The sequence below is a fragment of the Cotesia glomerata genome, linkage group LG5, assembly GCF_020080835.1.
Source record: "Cotesia glomerata isolate CgM1 linkage group LG5, MPM_Cglom_v2.3, whole genome shotgun sequence".
In the NCBI taxonomy this organism is placed as follows: Eukaryota; Metazoa; Arthropoda; class Insecta; order Hymenoptera; family Braconidae; genus Cotesia; species Cotesia glomerata.
The window spans coordinates 19,858,886-19,882,464 of NC_058162.1; the positions used below are offsets into that span (position 1 = coordinate 19,858,886).

Sequence of the window (23,579 nt, forward strand, 5' to 3'; positions counted from 1 at the left end):
ATAATAAAATATACCGTTTATTGATAATTTACAAATTTATTAATCGAAATTAATGTACATACACTGAGCATCGACAGGCATGAACAGGCATGGACAGTTATGATCAGGCCTGAGCGTATTTGTTAACACTCCAGACATGAATAGGCATGGACAGGCATAACCATGTCTAATTTCAGGCCTGATCATACATGAACAGACATGAGCAGGTCTAATTTCAGGCCTGATCATACATGAACAGGCATGGTCAGGTTTGATCATTTTTTTTCGGGATAGGTCTGATTAGACTTGCATAATCAGAGATGTGATAAAAATTTTTTTTTTGACGAAAAAAATTTTTTTGGTCATCACAAAATGTGCAAAATTATTTTTATCATTACGTTTAAATAATTTTGAAATAAAAAATTTGTTATATTTCCTATGGGATGTTTTGGTATGCTCTGCTCCGGCCTAATATTTAAATCATTACTTATTTTATTATTTAAATAAATGTAATGTTATCATGAGATTCGGTTAAATAAATAAATTAGGATTGTCAAAATATATTATAAAATCAATTTTTATATTGTACTAGCTGACCCGGCAAACGTTGTTTTGCCATGTGAATAATTTCTAGAGAATTTCTAGTGTCGAAAAAAAATTACTAACTTATTGGAAGTGTATAAGGATGTGGAATATGAGTGAAAAAGGCCTGGAGCGCTGTGAACGATGAGGAAATGTTGTTTAAAAATAACAAAACACCAGACATTAATTGTTTTAATGTATTAAAAGTAATAATTATTTATATAATTAATTAATTACATAATATTAATCTCTTATTGCTGCAGCGTGAACAATATTTTTTGTTAGCCCGTCTAATCTCATGACTTCATTGCGTTCAGCTCGTGTATCGTCTGATTGTTCTTGACGCAATTGCGCCATTCTCACACGCGCTCTAGTATTTTCTTCCTGAACTTGTTCTTCGGTTCTTTGGGCTCTTCTATTTCGAATGCTTCTAGATTTGTTTGTATCACGGCTCAAATTGGCCCCTTTGCGTTTTGTTGGCATTGTTCACTGTACAATACAAAACACACATGAATAGAACTGATTGAATTATTTAACTATTATATTTAATTATTATATTAATCATTTATTTTATCTTTGATTACATTAAATATACATGTAAAAATTAGATAGTTTCACGAAAGCGAAAAATTTTATGTTTCTTAATTATATCGAAAATACATATTGTTAGAAATAGTGAAAAAAAAAAATTCTGTCGAAATTAGAGCTCTTATAAGTAAACACAAAAAAAAATTTCCCAATTGTGATAAAAATCTAACTTTCACCGAATTCGTTTTTCACCATTCCCAACAATATTTTCGTTATAAATAAGAAAGAATAATTTTTGATTTTATAATAAACGTAAAAAATAATTTATACTTACAACTCAATAGCCGTTGTTTGCGGGAACTCGTGACACGTGTTGAGTATTTTAGAGGTTATGTAAGTCACTTAATTAACTGATCGTGCGATTTACACTCAAAATTAATAATTTTATTAGTTATTGATAATTAATTATATTCAATAATATTAGTTATTAATAAATAAATAATAAAGTTACTCGAGAATATATTTGATATGAGAGTTACACTGAGATAGTAAAAATGTTTAACTACTACGCTTGAAGCATAAACACTAATAATAGCCGAAAACTGTAAAGGTAACATCCCTATTCCGTGCTGTTTACAGAGTGTGAAGTGACACCGGTATACACATGGAGGGGATAACTTACCAAGTGATAATAATTGATGTTATCGAGCGGGATAGAAAATGATAAAATTATGAAAATGACTATTAAAAAGCAAGGGTTGGTGATAAAAAAGTGCAAATTTAGAGTTGTATGTAATTTTTGATGCCACATAATAAAAAAATAAAAAAAAAAAAATTTTATCAAAAAAATAAAAAAAAAATTTTTAGGGTGAATACCCCTTATCACTTAGAGGTTAGAAAAATAGATAGTAGCCGATTCTCAGGCTTACTGAATATGCATAAAAAATTTCATGAGAATAGGTCAAGCCGTTTCGGAGGAGTATGGGAACGAACATTGATTTATTTATGATAAACTTATTCGATACGTTATGTACTTCATATAATTGTTGTCACATAAGATAGCAGCACAGCAGGCAGGAATTTCAAGGCGCACGGATATCACCAAAGTTAAACATCATTGAGCGTGGTTAGTAGTTAGATGGGTGACTGCTGGTGTTACAGCCGTACAATTATATGTAATCATTTTTTTTTTATTTTAATTCATTATAGAGAATTGCGTATGACTCTATTAAGTACTATATCTATAAAATTAAGCAAAATAATTAATTAAAAGTAACAATGGGCTTTCAGACCCGACCATGTCTGATCAGATCAATGCATGCCTGATCAGGCATGGTCATTTTTCATGTCTGATCAGGCCTGATGACTCATGCCTGTTCATGTCTGATCAGATCTGATCATTTTTTCCCGGGAATGTAGTTGATTGAAAGTTAGGTTCTCCAAATTGTTCCATCTGGAGCGAGTTCTGTTGCCCTTGAAGCGAATATCTGATTTTCTCAGCGCTTAGTACTGGGTCTCCATTCCATTCAAAAAAGGATGGACTAAAATAATTAATCGATAGCATGACGAACTTAAATCTTTGACATGACCTAGACAACGACCACGACTACATTATCCCAAGTGTAACTGATGAAGAGGAATGATATCTCTTTGGTGACGACTGTAATATTAATGAATTTGCTGTAGAAAATAAAAAGGTCGCCGACGAATCTGAAGAACTGAAGATGAAAGGCAAAGAACTAATAGACAACCGGCGTAGATTTAAAACATGTCGTAGAAGACTGCGCAATCTCCAACCATAAACTTAAATTTAAAATTTTAACACAGTGATTTTGAATACTCTGAAAAGACAAAAATCTAAACATTGATCAAATGGTCCTTTGTCCAATCAACAAATTTTTTAATACTTCAGAAAACTAACTCAAATAAAATATTGTCATATATTGTTGGGTGAAGTATAAGTTATCTTGTTCGAAAATAGTAAAATGCGATGTTGAATTCATAAAATTGTTGACTGGGGAATTTTTTCTTTTTATTCTCGAGTTTTATATTCCTGGTTCTAGAATTAATTTCTTGAATTGAGAACTGAATAGTTGAAAATAAAATATAAGACTGTAAAATAAAATTTATCTTAATTAAATTAAGTAATTTTTCTCATTTTTGTGCATATAAATACCGCTACCATGCCAGTTTAGTGTAGCACTTTAATGAATAATTGTTTTATCATATTCGCAGACGTTGTATAGCTTTCTACAAGTTTGATAGAGAATTATCAACTTTGTCTAACAATTTCACAAATTTCAAGTGAATTATTCATCAGATATGTGAAATTGTAACTAACAAATATCCAAGTTTGTTTAAAATAGAAAGTAGAGTAATTGATCAAAATACTCAATTAACGCAAAATACTCAATTACGCGGTTTATATTCGTAGAATAATCGGAGCATGCTGAACGATAGGTATACATCGTGATTACTACAGTTTGTATGAAACGAGAGCAAGAGTAATGAGAATAAGAAAAAATACACGTCTAAAGGAGAAAAACTCTGTTTTCGCATTAACCAATCAAAGTATGTGCATTCTGAAATAAATGCTCGGTTGAGTCCCGTTTCATTATTATTACGTATACGTGCCATACTTTTAAATCGTTATTTCTTCCACTTGAAGGGTTTTCAAATGTGTTGTGGAAATTGGATATGGTTTTCGGTTAAAGAATGCTCAACTATTTGTTCTATAAGAAAAACTTACCGAATTGATAAAATTTAAAAAATTTCTTTCTCGAGGAAATTAGAACAAGCTTGAAAAAAAAAAAATCTGGAAAACGGTTGACTCTGCAGGCCATCCCTGGAACTTACCCCTATGTACGAGTCCAAAACACTCGAGAAATGATCTATTCTGAATTTTTAATCTCTTCAAGCGCAAAAACACAACTTCTCTAATATTCATAAAAGAAATGAAGATCGGCCCAATACTGGACCAAGAATGGCATCCGACTTTTAAGTATCGGCCGAGTATCGTGAAATATCGTTGGGCTAAGACTGGGCGAGCATCGGATGGTAACACCAAGCCGATATAGGCAGCTGAGCGTCGGCCGAACATAGTAATCAAGCATTGGTCGAGCATAAACAAAAAAATCCAATTTTAGCTAAAATAATAAAAAAAAATCTGGAAAACGGTTGACCCTAAAGGCCATCCCTGCAACTTCCCGCCAATTCCATACCTAAACGCTTGAAATCTCACTTCCCAGGTAGGAAAGAACAACTGGGCAAGACTAGGACCAAGCCTAGGCCAAGCGTCACCAGCCTTGGGTAAGGCTTGGCATGAGCCTTGGCTGAACAACGGGCCAAGGATTGGTCCAGGCCTAGGATGATAACTATGTCCCCAAGCCTTGGCAAACAAAAAAAGCAGGCTTGAGCCAAGCCTTGGAAACCAAAAAAACCAAGGTTGGTCCAAGTCTCGGGCAGCAAAAATCCAGGGTTGATCCAAGCCTTGGGAAACAAAAATCCAGATTCAATCCATATCTCGGGGAACAAAAATCCAGGGTTGACTCAAGCCTTGGGAAACAAAAATCCAGATTCGATCCATATCTCGGGAAACAAAAATCCAGGGTTGATTGAAGCCTTGAAGAATAAAAATTCTAGGCCAGTTCAAGCCTTGGGGAACATAAAAAACGGGGTTGATCCAAACCTTGAGAAAAAAATTTAGGTTCGATCTAAGCTGCAGCGGAATAAAGTACAGATTCTATTTAAGCCTCATGGAATAAAAATTCAAAGTTGATTTAAGGGAAAATCTAGGTTTCATCTACGTCTTAGATACTTAAAAAAAGTGTTGAGCATGTTTACAGAATATTGAATACTAAAAACTAATATGATAAATTCATTCATATTTATGAACACTAAATAATTTATTTTGAATTATAACACTGATAGATAGAAAACATTTTTAATTATTGTAATTTTAAGTAACTGAAATAAATAGAGATTATTTTATTTAATCTTTTGGACGTGTTAATCTTCTACCGTCACGATCTCCAGCTCCGGATAGATACGTACTTATGACACTGATAATCTTCATGATTTTTTTTGGTCAGAATATTTGTTTTCGATGAACTCTATAATATTTAATTTAATGTTTATTATAGCAACCAAAATATAAATATAATTATGATTTAACACTAACCTCGAATCAATGAAAAAACTTCAGTAGCACTGAAATTTTCCTTTCCAACACCTTTCGTTACTCGTCCAACTCCGCTGTATAAAATTTGTATTTCCTTTTTTAATAACTCTGACATAATTTTTTTGATGTTTTTATCATAGTCCAGGCATTGAACATAGTTTTCTGTGAAGAATAGAAAATATTTATAAGTTCAATTATTCGATATTGTACACACAAAAAATAGATTTAAATATTATTTTAAGTGAAAATATATATTTACAACAACATTTCTCATTTCGATATTGATCTTCAAATCTTCATCAAATGATTTAAAAATTTCCAAGTCTTCGATAGGGGACGAAACATCAATTTTTGATTACCAGGACTCGTCTGCTTGATTTGTCGATGCCGCTGAATTCTTAGATTTATGAGACGAGTGTGTTTGATACTTCTGGCCATGTACTCCATGTATCAACAAACTCGATAGAGTCTGGCGGCAAGTTCCGTTCTCAAGCCAGACTACCGAGTGTGTATATACCGTAAGCAGAACGGTTTTTTGAGGTTACAAATTTTTTTTCAAATTTATTTTGATTTTTTTTTTATATGATATTTTATAATGGTAGTTCATGCTTTTTATTACGCGTATTACTTGATTATTATCAATTATCTTTATAATTTCTATTTAAAATTATTAAAAATAATCAGCATAAACTATAGCGACCCAGATTTTTAGATTTTAACTTTTTTCTTATGTAAAAAGCGGACGGCCAGAGACTAAATAATATAAGGATGCATGCTAATCTTATAATAGATGGGAAACTACAGTGAAAAAAAGATATTTGACAGCTTGCAATTACACACGCCAGGTGGCGCAAGAATAACTTTTACATGAACTATAGCTAAAAGCGGATAGTTTACCACCGGAAATGTATTAAATTAAAATTGTCAATTTTTATTATAATTACAAAAAATACTGAAATCCGAACAAAAACAGTTTCACTGTAAAAAAACCGCGCCAAGTCCACGTTCATAAGACTATTAAGAAAAAAAATTTTTATTTCTTTACAAAAAGATATAAAATAAAAAATTAAAAAATCCAAGTAACGGATATGGTTGTATATGATTTTTGGACATTAAAAAAAATTTTGTTGTAAATTTAAAAATTAAAAGAAACAATTTTGGAACGTATTTGGTGTGCGTCATTGTGTACTTCAATTTTTTTTAAAAGTCCTAGTAGATAGATTTTAGGAATTTCATAAAAAGTGAAATATTTCGTAACCACGCACACTAAATACGTTCCAAAATTGTTTCTTTTAATTTTTAAATTTACAACAAAATTTTTTTTAATTTCCGAAAATCATATACAACCATATCGGTTACTTGGATTTTTTAATTTTTTATTTTATATCTTTTTGTAGAGAAATAAAAATTTTTTTTCTTAATAGTCTTATGAACGTGGACTTGGCGCGATTTTTTTACAGTGAAACTGTTTTTGTTCGGATTCCAGGTACTCGATTACAATCTCTGAAAAAAAACAATACGTCAAATAAAATAAAAAATAACGAAAACAATGATCATTATTGAATACAATGTTATAATATAATATAATATAATAATTACGTTGCTCTGGAGTCATTTTGCTTTTAAGTCACTTAATTTATCATCTAAGTTCTCTTTTTCAGACCTTTTCGGTATTTTTCCTTCAGCACCACTCAGATTAGCTACATATTAAATTAAAATGTTCACTTTAAAGATAAGTTTGCATTATTTGCTGTTTTATTGTGAATACTTGTTTTTGAACTCTCAGAATCTATAAAGTAATAATAATTTAAATAATATTTTATATTTTATTAGTAATTACCAGTTATTTATATAAAAAAAAAAAAAAAAAAAATACAATACATCGTTAGATGAACATTTTTTAAATAATTAATTACCAATATTTTTTTTCTATTGTATGCATAATTAATTAAATTTTATCCGAGTAAAAACAGAATTCCGCCGCACCACCGCCGCAACACCGCTGCACGGCTTTTTAAGCGCCGCACCACCGCTGCACTACAGCCGTGACAATTTTGATTATTTTACAAGTGCCGTATCACCGCCGCACCACCGCCATGACAAGTAAAGAATTTATCTATTCGCCGCACTACCGCCGCGCCAGCGCCGTGACAAGTAAATAAATTTCTATTCGCCGCACCACCGCTGCACCACCGCCGCACCATACCACTGTTTGATGGTATATGCATTGAAATAATATATTCGTTGATCATTCAAATAGCTTAACTAAATTTTTTAAGTTAAGTATGGCTTGCAGTGCAGTTGGCAATGTTCGAGACTTCCATGCAGACGATCCAGGTTCAAATCCCATCACAGTTCAATTTTTAAAATTCTTTCAGAGTATTTCAATAGGCGTACCGCTTCTGTGCAACCCGAGGACGAAATTAAAAATCTACATCAACAATACGATTAAAAAAATCAATAATTTCGCGGTGCTTTGGCCTGATTTAAAAAAATTTTTTTTTTTAATGTTAGGCATTCGATTAAAAGGAGGTTGATCAATAGGTCTTACATAAAGATTTCTAGTCGCATTATTTATTAATTAATTATTGCGTGATAAATTAATTATGATACCATTTTTTGTGAAATTGTAGGTATGATTTAGCATTGGTGCGGCGGTGGTGCAGCGGTAGTGCGGCGATGCTAGGGGGAGTAAATTTTTAGCGTGCGGCGTAATAGTCCGCCAAACGGCGGTCGTTCAGCGGTGGTGCGGCGGTCGAACGAAATTTATTATTTTTCCGTAAAAAATAATAATTTCATTTTTACTCGGGTAGTCGTCAAATATATAAAACATCTTAAGTAAAAAAATAATTAATCAAAGATCTTAAATAATAGATTATTAGAATTAAATACCTTTCGTCGATTGGTTTTCATTACAATTTTATTTAGCCACTATTGATTCATTGTTCAATGAAGAGGATTCATTTAATATAGCTTGTATTTCTTCGTGTACCGTCTCACATCATAACGTCGGTTTATATGAATCTTCGGACTCGCTAGCTGCTTGAGCAGTTGTAAAAGCTCGCTGAAGTCTTCTTAGACCTTGTTTGTAATCATCTATTCATAAAAATAAAATTAGATAAGCGAAAAATTGATATTTATTTGAGTTAGAAAATTTTTTTATAAAATTAAAAATACTTACGAGCACGAAGTTTAACCTCAACTTGGTGACTTGTCCAATTCTTGTCAGGTTTTTTCAGTTCTTTCAACCACTTAGTTAGCTGGGTTCTTGCTATTTCAATTGGTGGATATTGATACAAACATTCCTCGTCATCCTCATTAATAATTATCCATGAAGTTGGAACAAGGTCTATCAACTTATTATCGAAATCATCATGTTCGTCAAAAACCACGATTGCGTAAGGCGTATTTTTTAAAAATTCACCCACAGAAATGTCCGTAGTTTTGAAAAGCTTCAATAATTAATTTCAGATAAATTTTTTTTTCTCTGTAAAAAGTTATTTGTGAATCTTCTGTATATTTCATCATATATAAATCATAGACAAGGTTATGTGAAATTTTAGCATTTTATGTAAATAAAAATTGCTTACCTAAGATAGTTTATTTTACACACTTAATATCAAAATTAAATTCACTTTAAATTTATATAGAATAAAATATTTCTTTGTAAAATATTCGGTTGTAGAAAAAAGACTTGTAACTTCAGTAAGATGTAAAATGAATGGGAAGAGCGATGGACTGCAATTGTCCCCTTCTAGACCACCAAAGCGACGCATCCTTTTACAAAATATGTACTACTGCGCAGTACGGCGCAGTAGTAACTATTTTAAACTATTCACAATATTTATCAGTATTAAATTTATCATTTTTTAGTCGCATGGAAAATATTTTTGAATATTTTTTTAGCAGTTTCAAGTGTTTTATATATTTTTCAGCCACAAATAAATGATATTTAAGGATAATTTGTTAATGGTTAATAAATATATTTATTAAAAATTTTTTGTTAATAAATGATTTATTAGATTCTATTAAATTCTTCTATCAGTGTTCGAAGCATTGGGCCAAGTATCGAACCGGACCTCGACCAGTCGTGACATCTCAAGGCTTGGTTCCAAAATATCGAACCATTGGGCCAAGCCTTGGGCCAGGCTTAGGCCAGTGGTGCACCTCAAGGCTCAGATTGAAAATGTTGAACCATTGGGCCAATTCTTGGACTAGATCTCGGCCAGTCATCTCCCAAGGCTTGGTTCCAAAATATTGAACTATTGGGCCAAGACTCGGGCCAGGCCTGGGCCACTGGTAACTTACCAAGGCTTGGCAAAGTAACAAATGGTCCAAGGCTGTGCCATTTGTCAGCATTGGCCAACCCTACCTGGGTTATGATGTTTCTGAGCTCAAAAATACAATTTGTGTGTAATTTTGAGCTCTTTAAGACAGGTTGGAGGGAAAAGCGCCGAATTTGAAAAGTATGCATGAATGAGTGTGAATATTGTAAAGAGTATGATAGAGTGAGAGCGAAAATAAGTTAGAGCGATCAGACGAACCCGAAAATTTCACGGAGCCATCGACGACCTGTGAGACATCTGGACGACTACGTTAGAACGAGGCGAATTCAAATCGGCCAATGACGACAGCGTTTGAACAATTTCAGTCGAGCGAGACGCCATCTGCATCCTGAAATCTGAACCGAGCGGCATATCGACCAATCATCGATCGCAACGGAATACTGGACGCATCCCGTAATACAACGGCCGGCTAGAAGAAGCTGTGAGCTGATTGGATGCGAGTTTTTGGAACCAACAGAAAAGTAAAGAGCATGTGTTACCGAGGAGGCAGCCATATTAACAATCAATTCTGATCTGGACGCTGTACCTGTTGGTCGACTATCATTTTGATACGCCATTAACGAGATACTTTCACCGTAATTAAAAATTGGTGGAGTGATAAAATATTGCTGGTAATTAAAATTGTTGTCTCGTTGAGAATATTTTTGACGATCGTTTGAGCTGGTGGATTATTACCGAGTGCCAAGGTATTTTGCCAGCACGTGCAAGTCGGAGACGCCATCACCGAGAGGTCGACGCCAGTCCGCCAGCCTTCCCGCCAATTAAGTTAGCGCCTTTTGACGAGCCAACACCGACTTCAAGGAGTTTACTGCGGCCACAGGGTGAGTTTGATCGATAATTCTAGCTTCAGGGTGTCCTCACCGCGACATCGCGATCAATTTTAGTAAATTTTACGAGTTTGATTTTTGGTGTAATTTTTTTTGTATTAATATTTTTTTTACGAAAGTAATTATTGAATTCCTTTCGGATTATCGAGACGTGTGTGACGACACTCTGAGGCCCGGTACCATTGGGTTGTGTGAACTTGTGTGTGTGTTCGTGACCTCACCACGTGAGAATTGATACCGTGCTTTAGATCCATGTTGTTTATTTTTATGATTACTGAAGTGGACGTTCGATAAATTTGGAGTTGTTACGACAACTAGCCCGACCGACGCGCCATCTCCGAGCGCGAGCCCAAATTACCTCGAGCTTCTTCATTTACCCTCGACTTAATTGATTTACCGACCGTGAGTGTTACCCGCCGCGAGCCGACGAAAATTTGAAATAATTAAATGTGTCAAAATTAATTTCGATGAATATTTGAATTTTTCTTTTTGTTGTTTGCGGCGACAATTGAACTTATTGTTAGTTATAAGTAATTAACTTACTCAGGCGTTAATTGTTTATTATCATCATTTTTTCTTAAAATTGTTTTATTGTTACGATCGATCAATTTGAGGGTAAATAATTGTTCATTCAGTCGCATTAATAATTATTAACCAACTCAAGGGTAATTAATTGTTTAATCATTAAGTATTAGTACTTTTATTTAATTTTAAAATGAATTAAATTGTTTATTTCGCCGCACAATCAGTTATTAACCAATTTGAGGTTAATTTATCGTTTATTCACTAGTATTATTACTTTATTTAATTTGAAGAAAAATAAGTTGTTTATTCCGCCGTATAATTAGTTATAAATTAATCTGAGAATTTTGTGAGCCGATGCCGGACCGAAGTTAATTATTCTGTTGATTTTTTTTTGTTTTACTTCGATTTCGATTATTTTTAGTATCGATTAATTGATTATGTCAACGTAATACTAATTATAATATATTATAGTATATTACTATTTGCGAGTTATCGACTGATCACAGCTATAATTTTTTTTGTTTGTTATTATTGTCGTTACTTCGACGAGAATTAAATCGTTACTATATGAATTTGGCGACACCTTATGAATTATATTGGCGACTGCTAGAATAAATTGTTAACTGAACATTCGGTAATCAATTTTTTTTACTTCTTCCCTCCCCGAGATCACATAGATTTAATACTTTTGCTTTTCGCCGATTATTCGAATTTTTGAATCTCTTCGTCGCTGACCCGCCGCCCGACGATGATCAACAACGACTTCGAATCGTGGAACGGTAAGTTCCTGGCGCCCAACTACCTTCGAAACCCAGGTAAGCCAATTGAGGTGGTGCTCTCCGGCCCTGTCGATGCCAGTGCCGGCGAAATCCCATTATAATATATATATATACACAGAGTGTCCCAGAAGTAACGGACGCCATTGTAGCATCTGATAAACAAAATAATTCTGAGACGAAAAGTCCTTAGCCATTTTTTAATCAGACGCATAGATAATTAATTATTAATTAAAATAACGTCCTTTTATGCGTTAGAGAGAGAGCACTAGTGTCAAGTCAAGTGCGTTCCAACGAAGACACTTGCACGTGTGAATGTGTAAGTAAATATGTGTGACTACGTAGCTATAGAAACTAGTTAGTCATACAGTTAGTTGTGTCTTTGTTTGGCACATACTTTACTGGACACTGGCGCTCTCTCTCTCTAACAAATAAAGAGACGTTATTTTTAATTAATAATTAATTATCTATGCGGTTAATTGAAAAATGGCTAAGGACTTTTCGTCTCAGAATTATTTTTTTCATCAGATGCTACAATGGCGTCCGTGACTTTTGGGACACCCTATATATGGGTCATTCCACCAAATAAGAACATTTTTACGGGGCGACCCTCGCGGATTATGTTTAAAATTTATGGAGGTGTTCTCTATCATTAGACAAAAATTCCCTGAGAGTTTTAGCTCTTAATACGCAGCGGTCTTGAAGTTATGATTTTTTGAAATTTTGGAAAAAATTTTTTTTCAACTTTTTCGTCAATTTTTCTGATATGAAAAACATTTTTAAACAAAATCGACAAACATTGTATTTTGTAGGAAAAATTCTCAGCTTTTGAAAGAAAATATTTATTTTTCCATAAACTCATCAGAAGACCCTTAAAAATCGAATTAAAGTGGAAAAATTGATTTTTTTCGGTATGCAGCCCAAAATTCTTCAAATTTGAATTTTTTTTCTGAAAGCTGAGAGTTTTTTACACAACATATAGCGTTTTGTCGATGTGCATATTTTTTGTTTCGTCACAATTAAATTAAACGCAAATTCATTATAATTAAAATACTTTTATTTTTGAACTTTTTTGAGATGTGGACACAGTTTTAATGAAATCATAACCAATTTCATCTTTTAAAGGCACAAAAGTGTGTAATGACTGTGTACCTTTCACCGTTTTCGATTGAGAATATTGTACGTCTAACACATTTTTTTTTATTAAATAATCGTCATTAGCTATAAAAGTAAAGTCAACGCTTGTAAAATTTTTCGTTCCCCAGGAAAACAAATCTTATGGTTTCAGTATATGCTCTTTATTGTTCATTTGTAATGAAGCTCTAGCAGCATATCGTTTTAATGAACCCGCAAGACTATCGCATGGTCCTTTGCCATGGGCAGTTGCAAAAAAATGCCACTCAGCGTTGATTTCGAAGTCAGCATAATGATAACATAAGTTTGTAAATGCTTTCTTGTTTTTGAATTGTTGTGGAGCTCCATCAGAGAAGTAAAAAATCGTATTGATGACAGCAAACTTCTTTTTAAGAAAGGAAATCAATTGCTCTTGAAATAAATAAATTAAAACTGTGTCGTGCTTAAGACAATCTGAAATACCAACAAAGCTCAAATGCTTGATAGTATCATTTTCGTTATAATAAATCACCATTGGAAATATAGTAGCTTGATCATTATTCCAATGAAAGCCTTGAGCTGCTTCCTGCACAACGAATGCATAATTTTCCGCAAAGTCAAATACTACGGCGAATTCCCCGCTCTTTAAATTTAGTTTTGTATCAGAAAAAAATCGACTTTGTTTTCGCAATAAAATCATGTTTCAAAAGCTTATCAAGTTGCGTCACTAAAGTCTCGATGAAGTCTTCGGAATCTGAAGTAACATTCACAATAGTACAACGGTCTGTTGATGTCCACATTTTATATTGGATTTCATTAAAATCAGATTCATTAAACGACACACGAAAATAATCAGCGATTTCTTCATTATTTGGACAACTATTGCACATTCTGGAAAAGCACGATTCTTTTGGATTGTTACAAACTAATTTATTTAATAAATTTTTGTAAATTGGCTGAGATTCTACAACCCAATCGGTGTTTTTCGCAAATTTTGGAAAATTACATCCTAAATGGAATAAATGTAATAAGATTAATAACTAGTTTTAGTACAATTATAGAGAATGTCAAATACACAAGTACCTTCTAACATCAATTTTACATTTTGATAAATAGTACAAACACATACGACATGTGTACCACTACTTCCAGCAAGAATACAATAAGCAGGCCTCAAACTAGCGAATTTATAAAATCCGATTGCCACTGAATTATATTGCGCTTTGAAGCTTTGGTACAATTCTTTTAAATTACAAAGAATCAACTTTTTTTGTACCCTAGTTCGATTTCCATCACAATTCTTCACAGATTTAAAATCTTTCATGCCCGCTAATTGTTTTGAGTTTTCTTCGCTTTCATAAAAATCAATGACAAGTTTTTTTACATCTAACTTAAGCAGCTGATTGCCTGGAACTTTTGTGGGATTCAAAGTATTAGTAGTCATTTCACCAGAGTCTAAATCAACATTCTCAGATTCACTGATATCATTTTTAAGATTCAGTACCATTTTTCGAGAACAGTTAAATTCAGATGCTATACGACTGACTTCCTAACTGTCGGGTAAAATTGAAAGTAGCTTCTTTTTTATTGATCTGTAAAGCAAACAATCGATCGTCTTAATATGAAAAAATGAAGATATTTTAAAATGATCGATTGTTAAAAAAATTTACTTTTCACTTTCAGCGTTATATAATTTCTTCACTTTAGCTATCATGGAACAATGATCTTGATTAATCTTTCTGTAGGTAGATTCAGGTACTATTCCAAATTGTGATTGGAACTTATTCTCTAGGGCAGCATAGCTCTCATCAAGTTTTTTTATTCCATAATTTTTTTCAGAATATAACCTTAAATTAAACGCATAGAAAAATAATTAAGTAAGTTTTCACTCGGTAAATAAAAAACTTAATCAATAGAAAATTTTTACCTGTCTTTTTCAATAAGAGGAATTTTCAAAAATCGCTCTAAAGAATGATCATTGTAATCACATAGATTGTCGCTAAAATTACTGACAGTTCGAGATAAACCGCTTCCTTGAGTACAAATTTCAGCTGATATACTCAGACTTTCAACACTAATTTGACTTGAAATAATTTCGTCTTCCTTTGATGCCGGCGGAATATATTTTTTGACACGGAATCGACAACGCACACATAACATTGAAGTGTCATCTAAGTCAGGAAATTTCCAACGATCTTCGTCAGGAAATTTTCTTAAATCTTTAACTCTTTTTTTATCTAAAAGTTTCGTTTAATTAGATATCAAAAGTCAATATTAAACACAAGGCCATTAATTTAATTGGTTCTACGTAGAGGTTATACATAAGAGGTCAAGTGCACTGTATTAGTTACTTACGTGACTCATTGAATGGATTACAACAATTTACTGATCGTATACGTTTACTCATGGCGATGAAATATCAAAGTAACGCAATAATTATTACTTAAAAACTTGAGCAATTATATTTTTGTTAAGAACAAACGATCCGAAAAGAAATCGCTCAAGAAAGAATCACAAAATGAAAGTAAATAGAGGGAGTTGTGAGCGCCATCTGCATGATAAGTGACGAAGTATAGACTCATCTTTTAAGCAGGTGGTCCAAAATTTCTGAGTACTATAATTTTAGTATTAAAGAGAAAATTATATTACTATTCTGAATTATATTACTGCATAGTGAATCTAACATTTAATTTAATTGTGACGAAACAAAAAATATGCACATCGGCAAAACGCTATATTTTGTGTAAAAAACTCTCAGCTTTCAGATTTGAAGAATTTTGGGCTGCACACCGAAAAAAATCAATTTTTCCACTTTAATTCGATTTTTAAGGGTCTTCTGATGAGTTTATGAAAAAATAAATTTATTTTTTACGCCTTATTTATATTTTTTTTATATTTATATTTATATTTTCATTCAAAAGCTGAGAATTTTTCCTACAAAATACAATGTTTGTCGATTTTGTTTAAAAATGTTTTTCATATCAGAAAAATTGACGAAAAAGTTAAAAAAGACCGTCAGATATTTTTTTGTCACAATTTTTTTCAGTCATATCTAGCTAGATGAACTAGATAACAATTTGTGACTGTAACGAAAATTTCGTCACAAATTTCAGCTTGGTCACAAATTTGGTCAGTCACAACTAGCTAGATGATTCCTGACGGCTTTTTAAAAAAAAAAATTAGAAGAACGGTAGACCCTGAAGGCCATCCGTGCAACTTCCCGCTAATTTCATACCTAGGTGCTTAAAATTGCACTAATGATATTTTTGAGCTTTCTGAGCTCAAAAATACAACTTATGTGTGATTTTAGGTTTTCTAAGCTTAAAGGGATAGCTTTTCTATGCTTTTGAGCTCTTCGAGCTCAAAAGTCTGATAGAAGTTTGATAAAACACAATTTTTCAAATTTCCAAACAGCAATAACTTTTAAATGAACTGACCGATTTTTACGTGGTTGGCAACATTCAACGCAGTTTTTTCAGCCTCATAAAGAATTTCCAAGTTTGAATTGATAAAACTAGGAAATTCGGAGTAATTCCGAAAAAACACTTTTTTCGTCAACGATAACTCACGAACGAATGAACCGATTTTGACCGGACCGGCGGCGATTAACGTGGTTTTTTAATGTTAAGAGATTATTAGTTTTTGGAATCGATCAGTAGGGCCGTTTAAAAGTTATTCCAAAAAAATGTCGGAGTTATGTTAAAAAAATCCTTGTTTCCAAATATTTCGTCGAGGATATCTCTCGAACCAATCAACTGATTTTTACGTTCTTGGCGGCGATCGACGCGGTTTTTTGAGCTCTAAAAATTATTCCATTTTACCAAAAACGATCCAAAAAGAAATGTCGAAGTTATGTTAAAAAAAACTCTTTTTTCGGTTTTCTTTTGTTCACGATATCTCTCGGACGAATCAACCGATTTTGACCGGATTAGCGGCGATCGACGTGGTTTTTCAAGCTTAAGAGCAGATTAGTTTTTGAAGTGGATCAATAGAGCCGTTAAAAAGTTATTCCAAAAAAACCACTTAAAAAAAAAATTTTTTTTTTAGCTTTTTTGAGATTTTTCAAAGTCTATCGATTCGAATCGGTTCAAATTCACGGGAAATCTAAGCTCGAGGGAACTCTTTAGAACGCCGTTTCGTAGGTTCCGATCGGTTTAGCCGTTCAAAAGTTATAAGCGATTCACATACTCACACACACACACACACACACACACACACACACACACACACACACACACACACACACACACACACACGCGCGCGCGCGCGACCTTTCTAAGCGAAAGTGGAATGCCAGAAGGCTTGATCCAGAGGCATTGCGAGCTTCACTTGCACGAAGCTGGTCCATCCTTCATAACAACCCGACTCCGGATACCTGCGGCGATCCGGAAAAGGCATTGCTAAATATGATGAAGGAGATTGCTGCCGCATGTGACGCCTCTATGCCGCGGCTGAAAAATAGGAGTTTCCACAGGCCGGCGTACTGGTGGTCAACAGACATAACAGAACTTTGCAAAAGATGTCATAAGCTACGTCGCCGCACAATGAGAGCCGCGAAACGCTCCCCAAGCGAGGACTTGTATTCAAAAGAGAACAAGCAGGCCAAAAAGACGCTAAACCGAGCCATTAAAGCAAGAAAAGCGATATTGTGGAAACAGATCTGTAATAATCTCGACAAGGACATCTGGGGCAAAGCCTACCAAATTGTCACCAAACGACTTGGAAAGGCTTCACCAGAAGCGCCGAAGTCTCCTGCCTTAATGGACAGCATTGTAGCGGAGCTTTTCCCCAAACACCCGCCGCGGGAGAAGAAACACTACGCAAGAAACATCGAAGGAACACCCTTTACAACTAAGGAACTACAAGACGCGGCCAAGTCACTCAAAACAGGAAAGGCACCTGGACCTGATGGCATCTCGGCAGCGGTGATCAAGATTGTAGCCCTGGAACACCCAGACATACTCCTGAACACCTACAACGCATGCTTGGCAACTGGCACGTTCCCCACGGTCTGGAAACGGCAGAGATTGGTTCTCTTAGACAAAGGAAAGGGAACCCCCGTAACACCTTCGTCGTTTAGACCACTCTGTATGCTAGACATTGCTGGAAAACTGCTCCAGAAGCTCATACAAGGGAGACTTCGCAACGACATCGACCGTGATGGAGGTTTTGCCACCAACCAGCATGGCTTCTGGAAAGGTCATTCGACAGTCGGAGTGATCGAGAAAGTTATAAAGACAGCAACACAAGCATAGTCTGGTAGCCTCAAAGCTCGTAAAGTATGTCTCCTCCTACGCTAGATGTCAAAAGCGCATTTAACAGCGCAAATTGGAGAGACATTTTAGATGCTCTGGAGCACGAGTTTGACGCGGAGCCAGAGAATCTGGCACTAAACAACTACCTGGACGAAATAAAGCTAATAGCGGAAACTACGGAAGGCCCACAAGAATACGCCATAACGGCTGGCGTACCGCAAGGCTTAATAATGGGGCCCGATCTATGGAATGCGGACTACGACGAGCTTCTTGAAATCTCGTTACCAAAGCAAGTAGAGCTAACGGGCTTTGCAGACGACGTTGCGGCCACGATAGTAGTAGACAGCGTAGAAGAGGCCGAATTACTGATCCGGGAAACCATTGACGCCGCCGAGACCTGGCTTGATAAACACCACCTGAAACTCGCCAAGCATAAAACCGAGATGGTTGTTCTGACACGTCAAAAATGGTTCCCAAAACCATTCGCTGTGGACATGGAAGAAACAACACTGACGTCAACAAGGGCCCTGCGCTATCTTGGGATAATGATAGACGAGAAACTATTTTTCCGCGAACACCTTGACAGTGCATGCAAGAAAGCCAGCAAGACGGTGTCTAGCCTAGCAAGAATCATGACCAACACTATGGGACCAAGAACCAAAAAGAGAAGAGTTCTTCTAGAAGTAGTCCACTCGGTACTGCTTTATGGAGCAGAAATATGGGCAGACATATTGAAACAGAAGACCTACCGACGAAAAATAGCGGCAGCGCAGCGGCGAGGCGCTCTCAGGGTTGCCTGCGCCTATTGAACGGTTTCCGAGGCGGCTATATTGGTCATTGCGAGAGCCGCACCTATTGACCTACTCGTGTTTGAGAGAGCGAAACTCTATGACGCTAAAAACAGTGACGAAAACATGAAGGACGCAAGATCGAGGATAGAGGCGGAAACGCAACAAGAGTGGCAGGACCGATGGACATCGGGAGAGACGGGCAGATGGACGGCATGCCTGATCCCAAACATCAATGTCTGGCTTTCTCGGAAATAAGGAGAAACGGACTTTTTCTTGACCCAGCTATTGACGGGACATGGGCAGTTCAATGCCTATCTTTTTAAGATGGGACTACACAGCACACCAACGTGCAAATACTGCCCAGACAAAATTGACAACGTCGAGCACACGTTCTTCGAGTGTGACCGGTGGAAGGACTACAAAAGCAGTACTGATGAAACTATTGGCACCACGCTCTCCCCTAAGAGCTTAGTAACCTGCATGATCAAAAAAGAAGATAACTGGTCAGCTGTTGCAGCCTATGCGCAGCGTCTTTTAAAGGAAAAAATCGCAGAAAGAGACTAGTAACTAGGAGCAACCATCGTGAGACGCAACACGGACTGGATTGAAGTAATGCTAACGCGGTCCCGATCCAGTTTTCCCCGTAACATCTATGGGGAAAGAGGGAGGAGGATTTTTAGTCGGTATTATTGTCAATAATATTGACTTTCGAGTCCGACATACCCAGGACAAACATCTCGTCCTAGTATACGTAAATGTATTTGACCTCCTCTATAAAACACACACACACACACACACACACACACACACACACACACACACACACACACACACACACACACACACACACACACACACACACACACACACACAGACATAGTGACAACCTCGCGGAAGAAGTCAGGGAAGCTTCCTATGACCTTCAAACGTCGAGATCTGATGAAAACTCGATTTTTGCAAAATGGGGTGAAAACAATAACTTCCCGATTTTTGAAAATCTTCGATTTTCTTAGCGGGAAGTTAAAAAATTTTTGCCATTTAGAAATTTAACTATTGAATTAAATAGTTGAATGAAAATTTTATGAATAAAAAATAAGAATTATTATAATGAAACATCTTAATGTAGTTAGCATTTTACATCTAGTGTAGTTAGCGTTTAACTCAAAAGTCGAGAGATGTAGCCACAATTGTGACGGTCCGTCATTTATGAAACGGTCAGCAGACAGTCTTGTGACAGTGACGTGACGGTCAAAAAAGGATCTAACGGTTAGTCTCACATCACTATCTATAACTTAAATCGTATTTTGTAGACGACAGCATTGTACTTACATCATTTGTTAGAATTACGATGTTTGCATTGTAAAAATTCATAAGCAAATGATAATTTTTAAGTTATAAAATTATAAAAATCAAGATATTGAAAGTCTAGTCCAGGATAACAATGTTACTATTGTAAATTTTACGCGAATTTTTTTTCCGTGTATCGTAAAATTCGTTCATATATTATTTCTACATCTTTGACAGAAAATTCCTACCAAATTTCGAGTCTACAGTACCCATACGAAGTCACCGATGCTCAAAAAAAATCTACAATCATCCGAGGCTCGGCTCCCAATGCTCGGTCGAGCGTCGGTGCTCTATTATCAGCCTATGGCCGGCTCACCATCGGCCGCCCAACTATATTCATAGCAATAATATACGATCATCAGCCGATTCTCGGACGATCATATGATAAATTGTTTTTTGCACATGCGCACTAAAAATCACATCAGCTGTTTTTACGCATTATTTACCTGTATAAACTTTTCATCAAACAGAATATAAGCATTCCTTACTACATATATATATATATATATATATATATATACATATATATATATATTATAATTAAAATTTTTTATTTTAATAGAAAATAAATTTATCGTTGTTATTAAAAATAATTTTTCAGTTTCTAAAATCATGTCTGACCGTGTAAAAAAACATCGGGCATTAAAAAAGTACATGGATAATAGATCTCAACCGCCTAATACACCCTCATTGTTAATTGATAATGATCATGATCATAATAATTTAAGCAGTGAAACAATTGTAAATAGTGTTGTAAATAAAGAAAATAATTACGGTGCATTTGTTAGTGATAATGAAAGTAGTTTTAGTGATTGCGTTGATGATAGTAATCAGTCTATATACCCGGCAGAAAGTGAGGTTATTATTTCTAATGAAACAGATACTGACAATAGTGATAGTAATAATCAAAGTATTGCCGAAGAGAACGCAGTAAACCCAGATAATTATTGATTAATCGAATGTTATTTGATAATAATTTTTTTGTTTACCTATTAATATTTATCGTTTTCAATTCATTAAATTAAATCAAATGTGTTTGTCTTGGAAACGTTAATATACAGTTTTGAATTTATTTTTAAAAAAATTTTAATAATATGTCATAATTGATTAAAATTTTGGTTTAATGTAGATCTAGCCAGTGGTACATCTCAGATAGCCAGTGGTACATTTCAGGTTTTAAACGACTATCTTAATGATACTGACTCAGTGTCTTCGTCGTTATTTGAAAATAGTAATTTTTCTCGAGCTGCTCTCAGTAACAAGTCAGAAAAACTTAAAAGTACACTAATTTTTATTATTATTATTTTAATTTATAATTTGTTTATTAAAATTTATTTAATTATGGTATTTATTCTTCAGATGGGTCCAAAAGATTACCTGAGATAAATGCAAACATGACATACGACGGTGCTTGTAGCAATTGTGGTAAGTGTTAATCATTAGTTTTTGATTTTATTTCTTTACTTATTGTTTGTTATTTAAATTTATAATGTATTAAATTAGACAAGTTGATTATTGTCATGACGTTAGCCGACATTTTTGATTTTTTTATTTTGCTTATTTTATTAAATTAGAACTAAAAATATTTTAATTTAAAATAATTGCACTTATAGTTTTTGAACTTTTTTACAAATGAAAAATTTTTTTGTAATAATTTTTTTAATAAAAAAAATTATAAAAATTTTTAGATGTCGGCTAACTTTATGTTCATAAGTTGATTAATCTTAGGTATTTTTCTTAAAATCTTCTATAAATTTTGTAATTTTGTTTACTTTGATACTTTTTGGGTATACTGGATTATTGAAAATTTATCACATCATCTATTTACAATGTTTACTGATATTCTATTGGTTATAATTTCAGGTTTATCTAAAGAATATATTGAATTAAAATTCACTAAAATGTCTAAAAAGCTAGATAAAATGAAGTTCAGTCTTCTATATGAAATACAGAAGCAAGGTGGCAATATAAAAACAAAAGTTATCATGAATTCTGCATCAAGTAAGGCTCCTAACAAGACATTGAGTGAAGCCAGAGAAATTTATAAAGAAATATTTCCTTTTGATAACCTTGAAAACTTTAAGAAATTTGATGGTAAATTATATAATGAAAATGAAAAGAGTAATTTAAAAAACTTATTTGAAGTATTAACTTATGGTGAGAAAGATGTTAATACTTGCATTTGAAAGACACTGTCTGAAGTTATTACTCCAGAAGTGCAACAGTTCTACTCTGGAGCTGGTCGTATGATTCGTGGTGAGGGCAAACTAAATTTTAGTGCAACTAAAACATATGTTTGTTTATTAGGTTAGTTTTATTTAATTATGTTTTCAAACTCTGTAATATTACGCGTGACAAATGACAAAACGGTGTATAAATTATTTGTGCCATCTTATTTTGCATGAATCCATTGTGTAATTTTATGCTACAGTTGATTTTCATATTTTTCAGTATCATTTTGATCTAGCTTTACTCTTAGAGCTTTTTGCCAATGTTTTTTAATAAGATAAAAAAATTTTAATACTTTAAAAAATTTTTAATACTTTTTTGATGTTAGTAATTAAAAAAAAATATATTTTATGTTGATCTTGACGTTTTCAACGATTTTCATTTAAATGACAAAAAAAAAACTTTTTTTATACGCTCTTTTGGCATTTGTCCCACGATGTATTTATTTACTTACAAGACATATTATAAATTTCAGATATTATACAAAAAAAATTCGGTGACTCGGACCAAACTAAAAATTTGAGATCGAGCGTTAGGTCATTTTTGGCAAACTTTGGGGACAGAGATGGCAGTAAGCGAAAACGGGCGTAAATTATAAAGTTTAAGAAAATTTTTCATTACTATCACCATTATCATTCTAACTATTATTACTGCTATTATGATTATAACGATTATTACTACTATTATGATTATAACGATTATTACTACTATTATTATAATAGCTATTTTACTACTACATACTATGATAATATTATCTAAGATTCAAAAACTTGTTCTATTTAATTTTTATATTTCTATTGTTCTAAAATATATACTTTCTTCTGTAAATATTTGTATTATGTAATTATTTTGGAAATTTTATTTTAACCGCGCTTGATCATCAGTCGGCCGATATCCTTGGCCGAGACTGAATTACTATGATAGGCCGATCCTCGACAGCTACAATAGGATAATCCTTGTATACTATGATCGGCTGATGCTCGGTTACTGTCCTTGGCTGATGCTCGATAACTATTCTCGGCCTATGCTCGGTTACTATCCTCGGCCGATGCTCAATTGGCAGTCTCGGGCTGATGTTAACATCCGATGCTCAGCGAGTCT

At 34.0% G+C, this 23,579-nt stretch overlaps 2 protein-coding genes and 2 long non-coding RNA genes across 4 annotated transcripts; all 4 read right to left on the reverse strand.

Moving 5' to 3' along the window:
- Window positions 1–5,091: 5,091 nt before the first annotated feature.
- On the reverse strand, window positions 5,092–5,749 carry LOC123266223. The gene is made up of 3 exons (XR_006509730.1): window positions 5,529–5,749; window positions 5,270–5,431; window positions 5,092–5,201 (listed from the first exon to the last, which is right to left on the reverse strand). It is a non-coding gene; the product is annotated as an uncharacterized LOC123266223 (long non-coding RNA).
- A 1,196-nt stretch (window positions 5,750–6,945) lies between these two features.
- Window positions 6,946–8,744, reverse strand: LOC123266246. The gene is made up of 3 exons (XR_006509737.1): window positions 8,451–8,744; window positions 8,162–8,365; window positions 6,946–7,058 (listed from the first exon to the last, which is right to left on the reverse strand). It is a non-coding gene; the product is annotated as an uncharacterized LOC123266246 (long non-coding RNA).
- Window positions 8,745–12,890: 4,146 nt separating this feature from the next.
- On the reverse strand, window positions 12,891–14,409 carry LOC123265702. Its single transcript, XM_044729568.1, has 2 exons — window positions 13,940–14,409; window positions 12,891–13,865 (listed from the first exon to the last, which is right to left on the reverse strand). Exons 1-2 carry the CDS (start codon window positions 14,361–14,363, stop codon window positions 13,519–13,521), a joined length of 771 nt encoding a protein of 256 aa, XP_044585503.1. The 5' UTR covers window positions 14,364–14,409; the 3' UTR covers window positions 12,891–13,518.
- A 111-nt stretch (window positions 14,410–14,520) lies between these two features.
- LOC123265703 lies at window positions 14,521–15,563 on the reverse strand. The gene is made up of 2 exons (XM_044729569.1): window positions 14,784–15,563; window positions 14,521–14,703 (listed from the first exon to the last, which is right to left on the reverse strand). Exons 1-2 carry the CDS (start codon window positions 15,014–15,016, stop codon window positions 14,523–14,525), a joined length of 414 nt encoding a protein of 137 aa, XP_044585504.1. The 5' UTR covers window positions 15,017–15,563; the 3' UTR covers window positions 14,521–14,522.
- Window positions 15,564–23,579: the final 8,016 nt, after the last annotated feature.

What these genes read in the sequence shown, in the direction of transcription:
- LOC123265703 (XM_044729569.1), bottom strand. Translation starts at nt 15,016, where the DNA reads ATGTTATGTGTGCGTTGTCGATTCCGTGTCAAAAAATATATTCCGCCG. An exon ending in CCTCTTATTGAAAAAGACAG is followed by an intron (nt 14,704 to 14,783) that starts GTAAAAATTTTC and finishes GTTTAATTTAAG; the next exon opens with GTTATATTCTGAAAAAAATT.
- LOC123265702 (XM_044729568.1), bottom strand. Translation starts at nt 14,363, where the DNA reads ATGGTACTGAATCTTAAAAATGATATCAGTGAATCTGAGAATGTTGAT. An exon ending in TGTAAAATTGATGTTAGAAG is followed by an intron (nt 13,866 to 13,939) that starts GTACTTGTGTAT and finishes TATTCCATTTAG; the next exon opens with GATGTAATTTTCCAAAATTT.